General features: G+C 34.1%; 1 protein-coding gene across 7 annotated transcripts in view; it reads left to right on the forward strand.

Moving 5' to 3' along the window:
* LOC124533866 (transcriptional coactivator yorkie) overlaps window positions 1–24,510 on the forward strand; it is a 31,987-nt gene extending 7,477 nt beyond the window's left edge. The window contains exons 2-6 of one of the 7 annotated variants that reach the window (XM_047109433.1): window positions 17,063–17,205; window positions 19,678–19,821; window positions 19,904–20,061; window positions 20,708–21,010; window positions 21,863–24,510. In XM_047109433.1, the coding sequence (XP_046965389.1) occupies window positions 17,063–17,205; window positions 19,678–19,821; window positions 19,904–20,061; window positions 20,708–21,010; window positions 21,863–21,958 (844 nt within the window). In that variant the 3' untranslated portion in view covers window positions 21,959–24,510. Of the gene's footprint in view, window positions 1–17,062; window positions 17,206–19,677; window positions 19,822–19,903; window positions 20,062–20,704; window positions 21,011–21,862 lie in introns of all 7 variants that reach the window. The other 6 variants (XM_047109424.1, XM_047109416.1, XM_047109441.1 and 3 more) reach the window with 6 other exon arrangements.
* Window positions 24,511–24,717: the final 207 nt, after the last annotated feature.

Below are 24,717 nucleotides of genomic sequence, written 5' to 3' on the forward strand. Positions count from 1 at the left end.
AGGCCCAACGTCATCTACTGATGTTCAGCTTGGAAGACCATCTTCATGATGATGTCATTTAACATTACTAAATTATAAACTGTAACTCTATACAAGAAGACATGATTGGTCGTGTTGGAATTGTTTTGTAGATTTTATTTGCCACTTTGCTTGTACATATATATACTGGAAATTTACTTTTTATTCTTTTCATAATTTAAATTGACTTATAATAATATCTTCGATTAATATTTTTATAATAACAATCGATTATTGTTCAAAGTAATGCGGCGCTGAAAAGGAAATTGTAATGTTATTGAATGGCACTCGAAACTGCTCAGTTCAAATAATAAGTGTTTGAGAACGGAAGACTGAGCTCTTTCTATTACTCACACTGAACCGCAAAAAGACGTGGTAACGGTCTGTTGGGAGTCTGATTCCACAAGTGGTTTTATTATAATAGCAACACAGAAAAATGAATGGGAACTCTTTTCTAGGGCTTAAATATATTTTTTAGCTTTTTTTTTAGTTTTTGTACGAAATGGTTGTAATAACTAATTGTATACGAAATATAAATATTTCAATACAAAAAAGGGACATATATTGCAAAGTCATTTTCACTTTATATGGCATAATAAAGAAAATTTGAATAACTACTAAAATATTGTGTACAAAATGGAAAATTTTTAAATTGATAAACATACAATAATATTTAAAGTATTATGTACAATACTAATTTCTTTTACATAACTAATGAATAATTTGGTCAAAAAAACAAATAATGTATGTAATAATGTGCGCTTTTCGTTTACTTTTAAGCAATTATTAGGTTTCTTGCGTGCGAAGTGGAAAAACGCGTGCACACAAGTGGTGCATAATTGTTAAATCAAATGGCGCTGTCATCTTGAATCTTGATGCTCCGACAGAGAAGAAAATAAAGCCAGCAGCTCCAATCATACGGACACGCTATACTATATATAATTCTGAACGATTATTGTGTGAATGACCTTAATTTCGCCATCTAAATATCAATCGATAATTCGCTGTCAGAATTTTGGTATCATGCAACACGCAATATTTATGCTGGTTTCATACGACATCCTGTACCAAAATGTATGCATGCCAAATTGATATTGTATGTATAAATATATATCTAGTAATATAGCGCTACTTAGTTACCTATTCAAGATAAAGACTTGAAGCTTCTATTTAATGTTTTTTTTTTTCATGTACTCATGATACAGTTTTTTTTTTAATTTTATCATTAGTTAGCAAAGGTAAATGGAAACTAGAGCGCAATAGTATTATATGTATATATCAAGGTATATTAGCAAAAATGCCAACTGATTGTAAGTGGTCATCACATACCATATACAGCAATGACGATGTCAGAAATATTGATCATTCAATACACCGTCGATGCTTTCACTATCACTGTTATCTTCATTGCACCCTTTAATCCTGGACAGTAACACAATTTTTATACTGATTTTATTTGCTGTTACATAATCATTACAGTATAACTGTTACTAGCCGACAGCAATTTTTAGCATTATTTATTAGTCTATTCCCTGTGATGATCATTGATTAGGTGACCCATTTGTGACTATAGCAACATATAATGAAAAACAGATGAGCACTAACTTAACGAACGCTAGGTAATCTAGTATTTAAAACTATGTTTTTGCTTGCTTAGTGCTAAATATAACAAAATCTTGTAATGTAATTTCAAAGTAATATGAAATATGCATTTGTTTTTGAAATCGTACGTGGGACTTCCTTTGAACATTGATTGATTGATTGAATTTATTCTAGAACAGTACAACCTGTATAACTAACTCATTAGCAGAGCTAGTTGACAAAAGTAAATTAAAGTACTGAATTTACTAAGACACCCGTGGACCTAATTATAGAGATTTATTAATACATAGGTATTAGGTACAAAGCATTATAAATATGTACTGTGCTATATTGGATTTTTTTTTGTAATGTCTATTTATATTCCAAGTACGAACAATTTATTTTATTTATATAATACGTATCAATTTATTTCGCAATTTATCTCACCTTTATGCAGCAGTTTGATATTAATTGAACTATGATAAAGTAAAAAATAATAACACGATATGGAAATATGTATACAGAAATATTCAAATTGAATGATATGATTTGGTGGCGTAAAAAACGGTTATTGTGTAAAGGAAAGTCACAGAGTGGAGCAAAGCGATTGGTCGTCGACAGCGGCACCTCGGTTCTCGTCTTGTTTACGTCTAATTTTGGCGCGAGCGCCGCGACGTCCGCCCCCGCGCCTCTTGCGCCTTGCCCATTGAACACTACGCATGCGGTTATTTCGGCATGGCGAACCCGCCGCACCGACGCGACGCGTTGCCACAGATCATGCTTGACAACATCACATTCAGATTTTACGATATCTACTCAATATTATTTCAAAATTATAACACGCTATATTAATTGGTTGTAAATTAAATAAAATGTAAAGGCATATTTACAATCGGTGGGAAGCAAGTAGGGCGGTGTCTAAATTTTAATTGAGAAGGTATAACATTCGAGATGCATTCGCCATGCGTCCATTTTTCACCTCCTGGCGGAGTTAACAAGATTGCCTTCTGTGATGTTGCCGCAACTTGCCTCCGAGGCTCGATTCATTTTCTTGGAATCGACCCCACCAGTGCTGCCACGTCCCCCGTACCCCGCCTCCCGGTAATCGTCTCTCCATCAGGACGCTCTTTATGTCCGTACGAAGATCGAACTTAGCTCCGTCTACAACTATCGATTATCGACATCATTCATCTTACCTTTACACTCTGAAAAGATGATATATAATAATTACAATACAACGTTAAGTTATTTCTATAATGCCTTGTGTCATTTTCAAGTAATTACAACTTTATATAACGATAAACTTGCTGTTTCAAATATTCAACTATTTTTCTATATCTGAAACCCATGTTTATTATGTACATGTAAAACTAAATTATTAGCCATAATATTTTGAGGTATTGAATTAAAATCACAACAATAACAATAAAGTGGTTATATTATAACCGAGTGTGTGATAAAGTATAGCACACCTTATTATTTATATCGATAAATTATGTTCGGCGCCTCCCTGCTAGTGCACTGTCAGTTCGTGTTGAGCTTATTTTATTTTATTTGGTACACCTGAGTTGTTAGTAACAAAGGGATTGATTTTTTTTTCTCGGCTCCGCCTCGCCTTTTGAGCGCCTTGCCGCATTCTCGGAACCAGCGGTGATCATTCAGTAATCTCCGATAGTTTATCGATAGCTTTCGAAGGGACTCGTTTACTACATCAAATATTAATGTATGTACCTTTAAAACCTTTTGTTAGTATTGATATTTTGTAAACCAATAAAAAAAGCTGATTTGTCTGCGATAGGGTCTGATATTTGTTGTGATGCAATATTAGACTCCAATTATATATCTGCTAAACCGAATGCGTGTGTTTTTGTAACATATGGGTTTAAATTGGTTTAATGTCGATATTATAATATGTTCTCAAAATATTTAATATAAACATACACACAATCAACATATATCTACCTATACCTAAACACATACAAACAATAGTCTAAAACACTAAAAACAATAGACGAAAGTCTCTTATCAAAAACGTTGCTAATATTCGAAATTACGCCTTACGAAATTAATGCACAATATTACATTAGTATTACCGTATCGTGTTAAAATTTAATGATTTACTTTTGATCATTATAATAATAAAAAAAAAAGAAGTAAAACCTGAAAATGCTTGTGAGTTCTGACTTTGCCTCCATATTAACGTCCTTATTCCTTAAGTTATCTTTGTGTTTCGAACATAGATTGTGTGCACTTTTGTTGCGTTGTATGGGTCCTAAATATTGTGTCAGTTTGAGTTGGGAACGTCAAAACATGCCTTGACCCGACCTTGATATATTGAACAATTGCATCTTGCGCAAGTGTTATTACTCTAAGGCGCAAATGATATTTAAATTATTACAAGCGACATTTTACATCTTGCATTTGAAATTGGTTACACCTACACATTTTCGCAATTGTGATTTTTACATTCTCCGTGTGGTTATTATTTTTTAATAGCTACACCAAGATAAAGTTACAATAGCAGCGGATAGGTTTATCTAAAATACTAAGCTTATTTAGAAAGGCATAAAGGTAAACCAGTCATGCAAGCCGATGGAAATGCTCCGCTGCAGTGCCTTGCGAAACAGTGTTTTGTTTCTCTTTGTGAACAGGAAAATAATGTATTACTTGTTCTATATGTCCCACATATAAATACTTTTTTCAATAAGTTATCCATTGTCTATCTTGCATTATTTTAATGGTGAATTAACTTTTGATACGTTTGATTCCTTAAATATTCCATATCTTTTTAATCATAGTATACATTATATATAACAACAGCGCTGTAAAAACGATGAAACCTCTAAACTATCTCAACTAAATTCTTTGCGAATAATGTACAAGACAGGTTATCAAAGACAGAAAAAGACATCGAAACGAATCTAGCGGTGAGGTTAATGATGGTGGTACAGGAGGTGCGAGCGGGACAACGCGCCAGCTCGCAAGAGGGAACGAGACGTGCATATAAACACTCGGGTCCAAAGTCCGCGGCCGTAGCAGGACAGTAGCCTCGACGGTGCAACAAGCAATGTGCTTACTCTTTCTACTCTTAAACCTGTTGCATCCAGGTTTGTTATTAAACAACTAACTTTCGTACGATATAATATTAAATCGATACGTATTCAATTGTTTATTTATAAATTCTGTAAAACTATCGACTGCGATATAGAGACATTAGGGGTTTATATTGAAAATATGAAAAAAAAAACAAAGATCCACAGTGCCATAACTGTTTAGTTCCTGACAAGTTGCGAATCCGGTGCAGTAGTACCCAACAAGTGGCCGCGACCATTAGAACTTCCTGTGCGTTTGCCTCACTGTGAATGGGCGCACTATCCGCAACCTGGCTAGTGGAAGCCATATGAATGAGTAGCGCGTAATGCACAATGAATTATTCGTGCCAGACCGGCTTCCGTTGGCGCCGGACACATGCTCCGTGTTCTGCCTTTTTCTGATTAACGTCTAATTATAGGGCATAGCTCTCCACATGATTCCCAGTGACTCAATCTACCTTAATAGCAGCACAATATCGCTACAATTTCTTCAAGCGATAGCTGTACTTAAATACATTACAATGAAAGCGATTATTCATTTCCTTAAGTCAAACTATGTCTTTCTATTTCTAAATGTGACCTATGTTTTTCAATTGAATTTTATTCATATAGTAGTCTCCTTTATTTAGATATAGTTTCAAATGCATGTAGATAATGAAGCCCCACAGACGCTGATGTTTCGGTCGAGGCTCTAGGCAACCGAGTTAATCTTTTTTTGTAAAATAATGACATTTCGTAAATTATTATTTTTATATAACATGTTCATACACACAAAAGTATGGTTAAAGATTCCTGAAGCAATACAACCGGTGTCGATATTCCGGAAATATGCTCTCGGATAAAACAGTAACAGACCTGGAGGTCGACCATGATACTGTGCTAGTACAGCGATGCTAATTTGCATGTTAAAATTAGGCTAATGATCTAACACCTACGAGAGTTGGATTTTGATTTAGCTATCCCAAATCTAAACACCTTAAGAGTCATATACGAAGTCATAAGCGCCATTTGCTATAAATTTATATCTTGAAAAAAAGTATTGCCATTTTAAAATAATTTTGATTATATACATTCTGTTCATATTTATATGTATATTGAAGTAATGAGAGACAGGTATTTGTTATTTAACGGGACAACAAATATTTGTATTATACTTAATTATTTGATGAATATCAGTGTATCATTATTATTGAAACGTGCTAAGAGAATAGTATCGGTAGCAGCCAAATAACCTTAAAACCGGTCTATAAACAGTGTTTTATTTGCAATATTCGTTTTGGAAATCGTTTGGCAGTTTTGTAGATAACACGTTCTGTCAACCCGGATGCTGTATATTACCGGGTCTGCTCGGCTCGAGAACACAAAGGCAGGTCACGACGCTCCGTCATCCTTGTCCCACGCCACCTATACCTTTGATATTTAGCATTCGATTTAATCTCATGCCTCGAGCGATGTGCTTAGGAGCGTAAACTTCTAATATTGTGTTACTTGATATGATACCTTTAGCAGCAAACTGTTTACTATAAACACAAAATGCGCACCTCTCGTATCAAATTTGTACACGATATACGCAGTACATGGCCGATTCCGAAAATTACTCGAATAATTAGCGATTTTAAACGCGTCTTATTTTGTGGGTCGATATCAGTTGCTTCAGCCCAAGAGAGTGCGTAATTTCTTTAAGATAAGACGAGCGTGTTATCTGGTTACTTTCTAAAGTCAGATGAGAAACATGTTGTTAACCTCTGGCAGCGAGCGGCGGACCACCTAGCCGCAAGGCCGACTAGTCCGCGCCCGCTCGCACTGCCTTGTATTCGTTGCCTACCGCCTGCCGCTCGCTAGCTCGCTACTAGTTACAATACTACACACATTGACATTTATATTTATTACTATCAACTGCCTGCGACTTCGTTGGCAAGTCATTGCATTCAAAAATACGCGGATAACACGAAATTATCACAAGCTTGAACGCTCCAAAAATTGTTAAACTATTTTTCATTGATACGGATAAAAATTTATTTTGCAACGTACGCTTATATAAAAAACATTACGGGTGAATGGAACATGTTTGTAACAGTTGGTTCTATCGAAGCAATTTAATTGTCAGATTATCATATCTGCTGATTAATTCACGTACCTTAAGTATTGATTTCAGTTGTAGTTAAAATATATGTCATTTTGAGGTTACGATATTGTTTAGATCGTTACGGGGCAATGCGAAAAAATTGTGCAATAACAAAAACATATGTATCGTTATCGCGTCGTGAGGACTTTTCAATTGAAAATTAACGTTCGTTTAACATTACATTATAAACAGAAATGTATATTGTATTATTGTAGATGAAATATTTTTCAATTGAAAAGCGTTTTAAACCACTGTCTACATTCACTATGAACTTTGATATATAGAATTCAGAATTTAACAATAAAAAAATAAAAAGAAATATATGTATATGCAACACGAAATGTACCTGATATTCATGTTTGTCACGTCATTAATCTTTAAGCGGAAACTTGGAACTACTTATATAATAAATATGTACTAAAACCTTCGAAACTCGCTACAATATATTTTTTCAGTAAGCTTTACAAAACTTTGTTTCCTCGTTTCCTAGTATAGATTTTCCAATACAAACCTCTGAAATCAAATTGCATTACTTATTTATTTATTTTTATAAATGACGTATACTGTTAGCTCATACAAATGGGTTTCAAGATGCTCAGTTGAGAGCAATATTTTACGCTCAGTGTTGCTAGTTTATTTTTTATGTAAAAATAATTTAATGAACTGGAAGTGCCTATTTTTTTAAATATACAATTACATTTAACGGATTCAATACATAAGATAGGTCAGCTACTTTATATATTAAAACTATAACATGTAGTGAACCTACTTTTCTCTTTTCATCGTATGAAAATGATTACTTTTAAGTTTTTGATTTAAACGTAGTGTACGTATGCCGGCCGACATTTCCATTTCAACCGCATTTAATTTATTTTCAAAAGTAAAGTAACAGCCTGAAAATGTCACTACTGGGAAAAGGCCTCCTCTTCCATTAAGGAGAGGGTTTGGAAAATACTCCACCACGCTGTTCGAATGCGGGTTGATGGAATACACATGTGGAAGATTTTTTATGAAATTAGACACATGCAGGTTTCCTCACGATGTTTTCCTTCACCGCCGAGCACGAGATGAATTATAAACACAAAATAAGCACATATATATAGTGGTGCTTGCCTGGGTTTGAATTCGCAATCAACGGTTAAGATGCACGCGTTTTACCTACTGGGCCGTCTCAGCTTCAGCAATTTATTTTCAACTGAACAAAAAAAATGGAAGTATTTTTTATGTTTGGGTTTAGTATACGCTTTTTCCCATTTTAATTATGAAGAAAAATTCCAATTAATAATGAGTGTACAATAAAAAATAACTTATTGGCGATAAAATATACACAATTAAGCTGATTTTATAATCTTTGGTTGGCTTATTATATTTTCATCTTAGATTTGTCTTTTCAAATGTTTTCAATGAAAATGAAAGTTCATCCTTCAATCTTTGTTAACTTCGGCATAAGAGTTATCTGTATTCTCCAATCCTTCCAAATCTCAATATAAACGCAGTTGTAACTATTTTTGATTATGCGTAAAAAGGAATACTTATATACATATGCTCTTTATAATATGAATTTACATATAATAATACCGATTAAAGGGATACATTAGTTAGAAGTTGAATTATAAAAATGTATAATGTACGTACAAATATATTCAGTCAGTTGTATTAATACTGCAGAGTGCAGTATATATAGAGATATAAATAAATCAATCGGTCCTTTGTCGCGAGTAAGAGCGATCTGGCGCCACTCGCTCGTAGATGTAACCTTTTGTTTGCTCGTGGGTAATACATACATTATTTTAAGAAAAGTAAATTTGTAAAAGAACCATTATAAATTCTAAATATTAATTAGAGCTCCAAAAACAATTTTAATATGTAAATTTGTCTCAAGTATATTAATAGTGTTTTTAAAAGTACATACTGTTATGTTAATTTATCTTAACATTGAAAAATACGTAACTTACAATGAATACGCTAAAATTATCCCGTACTTACGAAAATTATTCTAATGAAACTACGTTAAATATCTGCAGTTTCGCTGGAACAGTAGATCCCGTAATAAAATCATCGGCCGGAAGTCGATGCGTCATTCGGGCGTTTTCGTCCACTTCTGTTTGTGTGGGTAGGTTACACATATGTATAATTTTCAGCAAAGACGACAATAATATACATCTCGTTATAACAAAAAAAAAAACCGAAGCTAAGTACACGTTTCAACATTACGTATAATTAAAATGACATAATCCAGTTCATTGTTAACTGAAATTAATTAAGTTAATTTTGTGTTATATGGTGTTACACGTTCCTCTCGTTTGTATAGTGTTACTGATTACTTGTGTGTGCGTTTATTTACGTACGCGAGCGCCGACTCGTCCGAGATTCAAATTTAGAACGCCGTCTCCGCCATGTTGCTCTCGGTGAAAAACCTACGATCCATCTCGTAGAAGACGTGGAAGCATCATATAGATTAAAAATTAAGAAATGTAATATAAATAAAAAAAAACAAATTAAAGCGGAATGACGTTCGTTTAACTACTTTGGTCAGTAGAGCAGTAGTCATACATTATTTGATAGGTCTTGTAATATTAGCTTTTATTCAGTGGAATATCACCACTCCAATATGATCTTCAACGCTGTTAGCGTAAATAAATTTTGTTGGTTAGTAAAACGTATTCATGTGAATGAATGAGTCACGGCCAGAATTGGTTCATTTATCCACCCGATTGTTACGAAGTACTATCATCGTTCATTTCAACTCATTTGATCTGCGCAGGACATTATAATAAACTTTCAAACTGTGAAATATAATATTTAATTCTGTATTTATTAAACTGCTTTTTTGCAACCATGTACGAGAACTTTCAAATGATACTTAAATATTAATTATTTTCGATAAGACGTTATAGTTCATTAAGTACGTAAATGAAGTACTCAGTACCAAATACAAATTTAGTATATCAACCGCAATTCGCATCCTTATTTTTATTTTGTTAAAAATTAGGCGGTGTGCTTTATAACGAAAGAACGAAGCGGCTTCATAGTAATACGATAAGGAACTTTTACACGAACTTAGCTATCTTTATATTGGATTTCTCAATTTAATCCTATAAAATTGCGCGCGTGTTGTCACCGTCAAATAACAGTTGTTATAGGATCTTAAGAGGCTTGTCCTGATTATTTTGTTTTCCGGGGTTTAAATTGATGTGCTGTAACCGCACAATTTATTCGGTTACGTAATCAATCTCGAGAAATAAATAAGCTTTGTTTCGAGGTTACGCGGTGGTCTGTTCATTGTGCTATTTGCTGTGTATAGGTATTGGAAGTCAAGTGTAAAAGGGGGAAAAAATAATGTTTAAGACGAATGAGGATGTGCGTCCGACGTGACGTGCATCCGCCACAGCCCAGCGCCATCTTAGGAGCGATCATTTAAGTCAGGTGCAGATACTATTTATTTGTTTTAATTAAACATTGCTTTACTATCATGGACTTATGGGAGTCGTACATAAATATATATAAAAACATTTAAATTTGGCACAATATTAATTCATCGTCTTGTTTTACGTTTCGTTATATTGCGTTGTTAAATTAATATAAATAAATGAATGTAAACAGTTAAGGACGTACGTTTTTAAAAAAATCATTACTAATATTAAAAAAAATCATTATTAATATAAATGCGAATGTAACTATTTCTGTCTGTTTCTCTGCCTGTTGCTCTTTGACGGCTAAACCATTGAACTGAATTTCATGAAATTTAGTATGAATAAAAGGAAAGACAAAGGGTACTCTTTTGGCAAATACCTGAAGAGTAACCCATAAAACACGAACAAAGCTCTGGGCGACAATTAGTCTATATTCAAATAGGTAAATTGAAAACAGGCCAATTCTCCTTTGTTTATCAAAAGGTTTTGTTTGGGAGCTACTGGTGTCAGTGTTATCAATAAAACATTTGCATATAGGAGACAAACGTGTTAATACATAATATTTTCCTCAAATTATCAATTATTTTTATATTATTATGATCGAATTTGGACTGAATGAACACTTGTATACATTCACATATTACTCAATACGTGCAGTGTATTATTACGATATTCTCAATCACCATTCACCGTGTCAATTTTATCAAATTAATCATTTATGTTTTAATAAATTTTGTTTAGTATGGAGGAACGACCAAAATAAAATTACGAATATTGGGCCTTTTTCTTAAAAAGTATAATATTTTGAGATACGTTATGAGTATTTACATTAACAAACGTTAAACAAATATAGATTAATTTTATGTAATGGATATTTGTTCAGTTAACAAAATATATTTTTGAATCATGATAATTCATTACAAATAAATAGCGCCAATATTAGCCGTGCGTATAAGCCTAGATACAGCTCCGAAGAAGGATTTTGAAGGTGTTCTTTGTTCGAAAACAGGCCTAGTAGTATAGAGAAACTGCTAACGCAATTGTGTAAGAGTGGAAGGCCTTCGCGAGAGAAAGACATTTTGTTTCTCAACACTCCTTGTCACCTGGTGATTGTTCACAGCGTCTATTTATATTCTAATTTCCCTACGCGTATGACATGCGATATGCATATTCATTCGACGTATAATGGGCTCTGTTCTCGAAGCCTTCTTGTGTGCTAATATTTTAATCACGTGGACTATCTAAGTATAAAGAAAATGCGCTTTTCATTATTTCATTTAATACCCATAACTTGATATTTCCTGTTTATCTTTTGTTTTCGTTTTTAAAAGATATATTTTTAGGAACAGGTCTTCGTATTGTCAATAAGAAAACATTTTTATGCATTGCGTTTTGACTTTTTATGTATCAGATAATTTGTTTGTCACTTGTCACTACATATTATTAAACAAAGTCACCCCAGCCGCGTCTGTCTGTCTGTCTGTCTGTATGTTCGCGATAAATTACTGAACGGATTTTCATGCGGTTTTCACTAATAGATAGAGGGGTTCATGAGGAAGGTTTAGGTATATAATTTATTAGGGTTTTTGTATAAATAAATTGAAATAGAATGACAATTTTTAATCATGTCGGAAAAAGGCAATACAAAAATATAAATAAAACGTAATATTTCTAATACAAAAAAAATAACTCATGTCCATCCTCGAAGCCGGGCCGCTAGTATCTTTGCAATCATCACATACCATTAGTACCTCCTTTTACTTGGTCATGGTACTAAATAATAAATCACGCGTCGAATCTTCTGAGAAGGGTTTAAGTTACGTACAGAGTATTTTGTGATTGTCATGATTGTGTACAAACATGACGGGTGCAAGGCTTGTATAACAGTGTGGCTGACGTTATGCAACACGGGCATCGGCGCGGGCGCCGCGTCGGTAGCGCAGGCTGCGCTGTAATTACACACGCCTCGAGCCCCGCACCCCTCACCCCGCACCCCGCACACCGCAACTCTCGCTTCACGTGTCTTCATCACGTATTTACGACGTACACGTATTTAATTACATTACTGAAATATAATTATGTTGATTAGTATTTTATTATTTTACTGTAAGACATTTTGTTCTTGATTAAAATAACTGCGACATCGACAACATCACATCGCATGAAGAAAATCTGATCCTGTTAAAAATATATCGTTTAATTGGTTTTGCAATGTGACAGTAATAGTTCGTCACTACAGAGATACACATATAGGGTATACATTCGTTTTATCATTTGTAAAATCACTAAGATTTGATATTGGCAAACAACTTAGATGTTAGACATTAAAACTAAAGCAAATGCTACATACACGTGAAAATTATTTATTGTCGACTCAATGACATGCAAAATGAATAAAATTCTTTTGTTAGTGTGTTACTTGGAATCAATACGAGTGTGCGTTTAATATGGTTTCATAAAAATATAATTTAAATAAAAACACAAAAACATTATAAATAAATTTTTATCAATGACGTTATTTAAAAATATATGTTTACAGTATAATTTCGATTTAAAACGAATATTAAAATACAATATATTATGGAAATTCAATTTACAAATTGTTATTTAATATGTTAAACACTTGCAGTTTACATTCGACGAATAGCAATAGCCGTTCGCGTACAAAATAATAAAATAAATACGTTTTTAATAAATTGTTAGAATATTGTATGTTTTGAAAGTATTTTATGCAATAAGAGTTAATTAAATCACTTTCGAGGTTTTAATCTATTTAAGTCAGAAGTAACTGTGATTCGAAACGTTAATAAAATACTTTTTCTTCGAGAATATTACAGAGTTGTAAAAGTACGGGTATAACTATGTATGTCAAACACTCCTGTGTAAGTTTCTAAAAGTGTAAAGAGGTTGGATATATGTTTAATAGCGGAGATAAGTACAGGAGACAATGATAAAAATACTGATGCAGGTGCACAGTGTACAATAGCAAGAACGGTTTGTTAGCGCGACATCGACAACAGCTGATAGTGCGGCCAAGTTCATTAACGCCCCGAGCGAATCGATTCATCGTGGTCGTGCCCTCGTCCGCTTTCCATTGCTAAATAATTTCCTTATCTTTAGTTTTCGGTATGTTATAAGCCTTTGCTTAAGATCTCAATAAAAATGATTTCTCCTCTTAGACATTTCTCTTATGTGCTTTAGTGTGCCAGGTGATAGTTAATTTTATACTTTTGGATTTTGTTATCTTAGTTAAATATTCTTTTATATTTTATAGAATAGCATTATACGTGCGAGATAAGTTTACTTTCTAAAATGTTTTTTCGTATAACATTAAAATAATTAATGTATATATTTTAAAATAAAATGTACTGTGTTAATTACAAGATATGTAATATAAGGGTAAGGGACGGGCGAGTAACCTGTCGACTGTCTAAATTTAGTGGAAAGAAAGTAAAAGAGCCATTCATCATGGCGGACCGACTGCTTATTCACTAGGTCGCACTGCGCACACGCCGCGTCCGGTTTACCTACAAATTGGTCACATCGACCGCTAAGTAGGGAGACTCGACTCACATGATGGCTGTTACCAACGGCCTTTTAATTGTAAATTGCTTGCGTGTAACACCCGGAGGCGAACTTACGGTAGTACGTAGGACCGGCCGGCTCTTGCAATATTTTAATGAGCAACTGTACATATTTGTTCACAAAAGTAAAAGTTCGTTTAAGAAATCTGGTTCATTCACTTCGCGAATTTTAATCTGAAAAACGATCCGCACTGTTTTCTAGCTTCGACATATATTTATTTCTTGGATAAATAAAAATTTTCATTTTCATTCATAATCCTGAAATATGTCTGAAATCTTGGACAGTTAAACGCTTCCTCTGAAATCGGAAGGATTAATCATAAAAATAAATGTTATTTAACGACGCTTTTACAAGCTCTCTAGAATTGTCAATTAACGAGATTAAATTAAATGTAAAGTTACCACCGGTTAGGAATGTAGATTATATTCATCGTGACTTTTATTTCGAACTATGTTCTAAGAAGTAAGTTTAAGTGCAATTAAGTTTTATTGCGCCAACCGATCTCTCCGCCTGTCCTCACAAATCAGCCAGCCCACCGGTGGTTATAATTCTCAATCACACAATTTTTTATTGCACGCGTTATTTTATACAACAAAATGTTATGAAATAAAACAGCCGTTTTATTTAATTTGCAAAATTCTCATAATGAATAATTTTGATTAGGATTCATAGTTAATACAGAAAAGTCTTTTTTTCTACATGATATTTATAAGCGGCCCATAGACAATGGCTCTGTAGGAAATATTAACCATTTATTACATCACTGTACTACCAATTTTGGGAACTAAGATATTATGTCCCTTGTGCCTATAGTTACATTGACTCACTCATCCTTTTAACGGGAAAACAACAACACTGGGTACTGATGTTTAGCGGTAGAGTTTTGTGCCAGATTGTAGGTTGGAAGATAGTGGGCCAAGTACACTTCTCTTGAAAAAGTTATTGCTACCATGATGCTCTAATAGAGATTGATAAATACATATGTGGTAGATTTGCATTCGGCCTATGCATGCACCTTAACAAAAGCATAAATTATAATCAAATGAACCACATCAACATTCAGTGATAGTGGGATTGATTGCTATTGTCGGGTAAGCTTCATGTCTTTTTAAATGTCATGTAAAATTATTATAGACAGCCCCCATTGACTGACATTTAGGCAGACCTCATATTCGGATTTAATGTACTGGTTTGATTTGACGCTAATATTTTCATAGAGAAGAACACATTTTTTTTCTTAATTCATATCTTTAATTAAATACGATATTATTAAGAACAAGAGATTGAAGTACACTTTCGTGGATTTTTAGTCAATAACCTTTGACATTAGAAAAACGCTATACAGTATATATTTCCGTATTAGTTTTGCCAGTGTTCGCTAAAAAAGCAACTTCATTTATATAGTAAAAAATATTTTAAAATACATATCTAAGTTTAATTTAGTTTTTTCTTGAAGCCATTTACTATCATGACGTACAACATAATACTTGAACATTTTATTTAAATTTATATTATTTATACTATTCTTCGATAACTGTTTAACTCAGAGAGTCGGCATAATACGACATTAAGGTCTATTCTGATCTAGGAACTCAAATCATCAGGTAACCCGCAGGACATGTTTAAAAAAGACGCGACACTTTGCGCTATTCAAAACAGTTGTGTACTTGCACTATAAGGTATTAGAGCTTATGGATAAGGAGTCATCTGGCTCTTAAAAGTTCGAAGATCTCTGGACTAACCCATCCAGTTTCATTTTTATAATAGCGGAAGTTGAATGGTTAAATTCTTAAGCTATTTTTAATTTCTGCTATAATAATGATTACGCATTCTATATTAACTCTCAGTACTTTCAAATTACAAGGGCGTTTTATAAAGTATTTTTATAAAACAAACCTTTTAATTGGTAATTAAACTATTTTAAGAAATTAAATATTTTTAATCTCCGTTCAATGAAATGTGGTCCGACATGTTCGAAATTATTGACAACTGGATATTTTAAAACTTGCTTAATCGGTGAAAGCTAAAATTTTTAAAATTTTTTGCTTGTAAAGTAAATAAAAATAAATTAAACTGAATCAAAATGATGGGACAATACGTAAAATTGACATCTACGTCGACCGTTCGATTTCATTATTTTTGAAAACGAAATATTCATTTACATAACTTTACATTTATATATAACTCTGAACGAGTGTTTTTGTCGTTTATGTGGGTACGGATTCAATTATTGTTTTAATTTTGTGATGATAAGTAGGTATCGAATTCTCTAGCTGGAGTTCATCGGCTCTCCATTGAGTTTATCATGAAGTCGTTTAGCTATTTACCGTATTAAGTGTTCGTTTGCAGAACAATGTTGTACTTTCGCTGATCGTAAGTGGGTTTGTTATTGTTGTGTCAATATAGTTTATGATGTATAGTCTACGAGTCTGACTTAACGCTAATGACTAAAGTGTTTGCTACAATTATAATAAGAAATATGTTTTTATGTGTATTCTTTTTTTGAAAACGGTCAAATCAACCGTCTCCTTGAAAATTACTTCTCTTCATCACTATACAACACATTTATTTATAGCGTTTAGTTAATTATTGCACTGTGGTTTATGACCGACAATGCTGCTTAATATGTGAATAACATTCTCTTTCTTACCTCGAATACCGTTCAGTGATTGGTGCTGATCATCGTGGCCACCTCAAGGAGCATATAATATAACTATTATGCAATGTTTTAATTGCTTAAATTTAAAATTTGGAGAGACTAACTAGAGTATGTTATGAACTAGTTATTGAGTATTAATTTATTAAGGCTATGGCTTTATAGCCTTTAAAATTTCTATTGGCGAAGAGCTTTCTCTGTAAAGAAAAGGATTCTTTTGGATAGGATTCAAACACATCTTGGTTGGTGAATATGTGACAGAACATCACCCGACACTCCCAGGTTTCCTCACGATGCTTTTCTTCATGACCGAACATGAGATGACTTATAAACACATTAAGCTTATGAAAAAATGAAATCCTGCTTTCCAGGATGTAAACTTGTGTTAAATCGATGCAATCATGTTCCATGCAATCCATGTTTTTGCAAAATTCACAGAGCTTCCCATTTGTACGCAAACCGTAAAAGTTGTTGTAAATGTTTTATCTGGAATATTCTGTGCGATGCATCCGTATCAAATAGTTAGTAATAAGAATAATAATTAACGAATAACGATTTATAAATATAAAAATGATGTATTATTTGTTTACAGTCACATAACGAAGACAACAACATGGGAGGATCCTCGCAAGACTCTCGCCGCACAGACGGTGGCGGCGGGCGTCCAGCACCAGAGCGCTGAAGCGTTACTCACACAGACTCCTGCCCCACAGCCTATACCACCTGCGACACCAGGTATCTTGCTTTTGATTTTTATATAATTACTAAATATCTAAAGAACGAATAATTCGCATGTCAATTATTGCTTACTAATTACTCGACAAAGGTTACTTACTTTACTTCAGGAGACATTATACTAAGAGGAATCCTATAAGTGTTAACTTGTGTGATTTAAGAAACTCAACTTATTATACATGTTACATATGTGTTTGGAAAACTTTGTATGTGACAAAAAAATACGACGTGACATTTACATAATCTAGTAAAATGCAAGTAATTATAAATTATGTTAATGCGCGGGGAAATATTACCTCATTCATTTTCCTTTCAAACGAAATAAGTGCAAAAAGTATATAGCATGGTTATTACGTTCAAAGCAAACGCATTACTCGATTTCGTTTTCACGTGATCTAATTGGCTTCGGAGAGACGTTTAAAATTATCATGGAACTAAAATAAAAACAAGTAAATAACCCGAATTCTAAAACTGATTTTATGACGGGAATTAACGCGTTGTTTCCGTCGGTCGATGCGAGACGAGCGTTGAAAGGTGTTCGGAAAATACATCGGTGTGTCGGCGCCAGCGCAGCGGCCCTGGCGGCGCCAGCGCGTGGCTTTCAGCGCTCTTGCGACACGTTCGCGTTTCAATGGTCTATATGGTTCTATTTTTCATCCTTGTTTCGCATTTCGTTCGATTCTAGATATCGAAAACAACATACGTGTTTTAATTTTGATTTAATGTTACACTGTATTATATATCGTACTGTACATGCTTCTTTTAACCTAGTATACAATAAACAATTTACTGAGTTTTTTTTTTAATTTGATGTTCATTTAATTAAGAAAAATAGGTTTGCTTTCGTAGTAGTTTTGGCAAGAAGTCATATCTATTTTTAGCAAGAAAGCCTCTGGGAAGTGAGAATCCAATACTACTAAAAAATACGCGAAAATATCGCATTAAGGTATTACGATGATGTAACCTTGAAAGTAGATAAAATTGAAGACAATTCATATTCACAATTCAATTCTATAGACTATTAATTACGAAAACATTCGATTGTTATTGTTCTGTCTTGCTGTGATTTTTCGAAACTTTCGTTGAATGTGTTGAAAACAAAACCGCCTTCGGACACTAAACAAGGACAGTTAGCCAAATCGAAGACGCCATACTGTCACGTGTAGAGATTTATTTATGCGTTCTCTTGTGATAGTTTACCTCAGAACGTGCTCTAGTCACGTTTTGAAACAGTGTGCACCGCAGACAGCTCTAAATAGAGAAGTTACAGAGTTTGAGTTGAGATGCTCTTATCTACGTTTTATTACATACGCAAACAATCCCATTCTTTAGATCACCTGACATACGAATAATGTTTTTATAAGCGCATTCCTCCTCATAATCTGATGTCGCGATAACATATTACCTTTCAAATATGAAATAGTTTTCTTATGATGATATATTGCATTTTGTACTGCATGATTTCTTTGAACGTGTCGTCTTTCAAACTTTATCTTTACTGCAATTTCAGCTTGATTATATAATAGTGGATATTTGTTCGCTGTTAATGTATTCTTTAATAAAATATTACAATTAATTGAAGACTAACGAAAATATAACTTTAATATTTAATTAGAGTTATATAGTGCACTTCCATTTTACTAAATGCTGGAGAAATTGCACTGTTAAGTAACTATTGCTGCAAATTATCTTTAATTATATGGCTATTTATATTACGTGATGCGGGCGAAACGATCTTAAAAATATTTACGTATGAATTTTACTGTAATATTCAAGCAAAAAATTATTACAACGTCGAAGCGAAATTATATTCAATTAATAAAATGAAGAAACCACTATCGAATATAAAAAATATTATTGAATAATTTATTTATGTCAATAATATCTCTTGAGATAATTAATGAGATAAATTGTGCATTATTACATTACACAGCCTTCTTAATATAAATATCAGGGCATGTAATCGCAGTTTAAATCATGTACCTTGTATATTAATTTTAATTACATAATGCTCGTTGTTTATGAATGACTGCTTATTTGTTACGTGTCGCATAACTTCTCAGCGCGAGATGATCGTGAATGTGCGAGGGTGAGTTGGCGTTGCATCCGTTGCACGCGGTGATTCATTTTATTCTTCGTAAAGAACGTCAGAACGAAAGTGTTTGCGATTCGAACTAATATTCCTGTTTAGAGAACATTGAAAAGTCTTCGAGGAAATGTTTCGTGTAGTCGTAATAATACGTTACTATTTTGTCATTTCTTTTTATATTCCTGTGTCTTAAAATAACACGCAACGAGGATAAAGGTATACTGTCGCTGAAAAATTCTATATTAACTCACTACAAACGCACGGTTAATAAACTTCCCCGCTCGCTTGCAACTAGTCGCTGTTGAGTGAATTAAATACCGTTTGTCAATAAGAATTACGTTTTAAATTAATTTCAAAACTCAAACGCGTCTAATTAATTTCAGCAGCGAAGAGTACAAGCACTAACACGACGACAGATCCTCTCGGGCCATTGCCAGACGGCTGGGAACAGGCCACGACTCCAGAAGGGGAAATTTACTTTATCAACCATGCCGCCCGGACGACATCCTGGTTTGATCCTCGAATACGTAAGTCTAAGTTAAATAAGGCTAGGGATATATATACGAGCTATTAGACAAGATGATTATTGGTGTGTTTTCTTATTTTCAGCGCAACACTTGCAGCGCACGCCGGCGGCTGGGGCCAGTGCGGCAGGAGGTGGCTGGGCCAACGCTTCGATACAAGCGTGCCAACAGAAGTTACGCCTGCAATCCCTACAGCTCGAACGTGAACGGCTTAAGCAACGTCAGCAGGAGATACGGCTCCAGGTTATTACCTTAAGAGTTCTTGCCCATTTGCTTCTCATATACTTGACGACCTCCATGGTCGAGTGGTGTGTACACCGGTTTTCATGGGCCGAGTCGATGTATATTACCATAAGTTTTTTATGTTGTCTTGGGTCTGGGTGTTTGTGGTACCGTCGTTACTTCTGATTTCCATAACACAAGTGCTTCACCTACTTACATTGGGAACAGAGTAATGTATGTGATGTTGTCTCATATTTATTCATATACTAAATGGTTCAATAATTTTGCACTGATCAGTCTAAAACATTATATCTACATAGGTATAATCGATAATTTAAGTAAAACAAAAACCCATCCACCGTTCACCCATTATATGACTTAATTTACCTTTTAACATAACTATTTCTAAATGTGTTATAATTGAGTAAAGGAATTCATTTATTTAATTTGAATATTGTATATAGATAAAATAAGATATTTTGAAATCGGTTTCATATGGCACAAAAAGTATTATCCTATTATTACCAAGCCCTCTCCTTAATGGAAGAGGAGGCATTATCTCAGCAGTGGGAAATTGTCAGGCTGTTACTTTACTTTACTTTACTTTACTATTATTACTTACGTTGAAATTGAGCTTTTCTGAACTGCATGATAATTTCTGCAGCAGGAATTAATGGCGCGGCAGTCGTCGTCCATCGTGTCGTCACTAGCGAGCAGCACCGGCACGGCGAGCACGGACCTCCCCCTGGACCCCTTCCTCTCGGGCCTGACTGACCACCAGAGGCAGGAGTCCGCGGACAGCGGGCTCGGCATGGCGGTCACGCAGTCGTCCTACTCCATGCCCCACACGCCGGAGGACTTCCTCGCCGGCATGGACGACCGCATGGACTGCACCAGCGAGGCCGGCGCGAACCTCGACACGGCCGACATCACGCTCGGCGACACCGACGACTTGGTACCCTCATTACAAGTAAATAGTACTCTTTCGTGTGACCTTCCTACGTTGCAACGTAATTTGTAACTCGCATGGAGATCGGCCAGTGGTTAGAACGCGTGCATCTTAACCGATGATTGCGGGTTCAAATCCAGGCAAGCACCGCTGATTCATGTGCTTAATTTGTCTTTATAATTCATCTCGTGCTCAGCGGTGAAGAAAAACATCGTGAGGAAACCTGCATGTGACAAATTTCATAGAAATTCTGCCACATGTGTATTCCACCAACCCGCATTGGAACAGCGTGGTGGAATATGTTCCGAACCCTCTCCTTAATGGAAGAGGAGGCCTTATCTCAGCAGTGGGAAATTTACAGGCTATTACTTTACTTTTTTACTTTATGGAGATCGGCGGTCCCCGGTATCATTTTATCAATAAATTAAATAATATACAGTTTTTCTATACACCATTGAACAAACGTAATTATGTCAATTAACAGTAGTCATTTTTTAATAATAAAATTAATTATATATTCAAATGTGTATCCGGTCATTGTTTCGAGTCCATTAAATAAACTATCGATCGAGAAACGACGAAACCGTAGGCTTCTATTATTTTCATAACATTGAAATAATCTATATAAAATAATTAATTTAAATAAAACTAATTATAACGGATGAATCGCGTATATTAATTATTTTTAAACATCCCGTGTTCGTGGTCACGAGTCTACCCGTGACCACGAACACTGCAAAGTGCTCGAAACGTCGGGATGTTTAAAAATAATTAATATACGCGATTCATCCGTTATAATTAGTTTTATTTAAATGTGTAATCATCGCGAAAATTTAAGACAACAATAATTAATTGAATTATTATTACTTTCAGCTGGGAGAGTTCACAAACGACATCCTACTGGACGACGTTCAGTCGCTGATAAACTCGACGCCCAGCAAGCCGGAGAACGTACTGACCTGGCTGTAGGCGGCGCCACGGGCTCCGGACTTACATTACGTATGACGTCAGAACATGGAGTACTTACACCGTGCCACCGACATGTCCCGGCGGCGTCGGCGACTGCCCGGTATGCGGTATCGGTGTATATTTCACTAAGCAAATGACAGTAAATAGCGTAACGTGTGTACATGACCGGACGGTCGGGTGATTCCTGTGTGGTTGGTGCGTCCGCGGCCGCTTATTGTTCAGAATTGGTCTTCATGTCTCGGCATTTATCTGAATGAGATAGGAACGCAAAATTCTGCATGATAAGTATTCTATAAATGTTTTGTACGGCTTATTCTCTTGTATAAACGTGGCGTAACGCCTGTCAATTAGTAGATATAAATATTCGTGTACCTTACATGTTTTTGATGATATGCGGGCATTCAATATACCAAAACGTCCACTCACTCAATATCATACTGTTCTTCTTCATAAAAGTACTTCGATTTGAAACTAGATATCGAAACTGAAACTATGAGCAATATAAAGTCTACAGCCATGACTATGTAACTGGCTAGTCATTAAATAGGAAGTTCTACCGCTGGGTAACCGAACTGGGGGCAAATGCACTCGTTGCAAACCTTCTTTTGTAGAGGAAAGAAGTGAAGTTGCAACCAAGTTAGCTGGGCATGCTAGGTTTCCCATACTCTTTAAATCTAGACTATCGGAAATCCTATCTTCCAATGAATTAAACGATGATGTTTTTTTGAAGAGGACGATTTGTATAATTTAATTGATGTAACTTAGATTGTGATAACATCTTGACTTATCAATGCCTTATTGTGCCTTTATACAATTTATTTATTGTGTTTAAATTAAGGTTGATATATTTCTACACTTTTATGAATGGACTATCGATATAGATATGTATTAATATTGAAACAAATAAAACTACTTATGTACTTTTTGTAGTAACGTGTTTTGTCTACTTACACCGTCCTTGTGTATTTTTCGAGATTATGTTAGGATAGTGATAGGTTATCGCAACCTAGTTAGATATTTTGGCAACTATTAAGTTTACTTATTATACATTATGTTTGGTTCGAAATGTTCGATGTATTTTTGCGTGTGTATGGGTGCCGCTAGGTAGTAGCCATTAGACAATGAACAGTACTCATTTAGTTGCCGCGACGGAGTGCTTTTATGTTCTAAACTGGATGTCATGTTTCTGAGAGTATTCGTTCATTTTGAGTTGGGTGTAAGAGTTCAATGTTTCCCGCTGCCTGCAATTCCTCCGCTCAGAAACGCTTTGCGTTTATATGCGAACCGAGAGTGTATAAAGCTACTCCACGTTGTTATGTATAATAACTATGCGATTTGTAATAACTGCGGTTTTTTCTATCCTCCAATACTTTTATAATTGTAATAATCTGTTCAAAATTGCGTTTTAGCCCACCTAGTCTTTAGAATTTGTACGAATTCAGTTAGATTGTTTGAAAATAATGTTGAAATTAGGCCTTAAAATTAAATTTAAAAATACTACATTGAAAACTTTGCCATATTAGTAAAAGTACTTTATTCTTATAAGAATTTATTGTAATTTTCAGCTATATAAATAGCAGTAAATAGAAACTGTGTAACTATTATAATTAGGTGTAACGGTGCTGGGTTAATAATACATATTATTTTGTATTCTGTTGATCATTCGTGGTACTTTATTTTGTATTTGTCGTGTATTAATTCTTGTACTTTTTAAGTAACAAAGCTTTTCATATTGTTCGGTTCATTATTCAATATTTGCTTTTTCCTTTTACCCTTAGATATTAATTTGTATTGAACTGTAGCGTCGTTTATATTTTTTTAATGTGGCTGCGTCTATTTTGTATTTATTTGTAAGTAATAAACAAAACATGCACTACATTATGTAAACACCTGAGAAAACATAGTAGGGATTAACTGTGATTAACTCGGTTACTGCTGATAGGTCGACCTCTAACATTTTAGGAATAAAGTGTGACATATTTGTATATAATTTAGTGCTTCGATTTATTAAAAAAAAAAAAAAACTAACTTTGACAACCAAAGATTGACATCGACTTAATCAATTACAAATCAGTTCGATTGTGCTCATTGAAAGATTACTTAGTGCTTTAAATGTCATTTCTTGACTACAATGAATACCAAAGTATCATTTTATTGTTGTAACTATTTGTCTATGGTTTCTTCGTCACGTCGATTTATCGCAATAACTCGAATACGTACTATGTTTTCGCTGCAATGACATAATGAGAAACATTCCATGTTTGCTAGCCGTCTGTAGGACAGGTCTCTGGGACTCACACCCGAATAATATTCTGAACAATATTTTAAGTGTAAACTATAATATGGTTTATTTCTTAAGTATAGCCTATAGTATTTTACAAACATATCTTTTCAGTCTGACACATGCAAGTTTTCTCTGTAGTGTATATATAAAATGTGTATCAATGTTATAACAATGAAATTATAATTATCATTATAACTAATTTGCAATAATTTCATTGTAAATAATTTGATATTCTTATATGAACTAAATAAATATTTGTTTTAATATCCATTATCGTTTTTTATCATATCCAACATTCCTTAAAGTTCTGATCTGTCGATTTGCTGTAGAAAAAAATAAACCCTTAAAAAGTTAATTCTTGTGTTAAAAAAACGTAAAGATTTTATTATTTAAAAAGTATTATAATACAAAATATATTAATGTACAATATCAAAATATGCTATATATAATACTTATACAATACATAAGGTTAGTG

This window comes from Vanessa cardui, chromosome 1 (assembly GCF_905220365.1).
Source record: "Vanessa cardui chromosome 1, ilVanCard2.1, whole genome shotgun sequence".
Classification (NCBI taxonomy): Eukaryota; Metazoa; Arthropoda; class Insecta; order Lepidoptera; family Nymphalidae; genus Vanessa; species Vanessa cardui.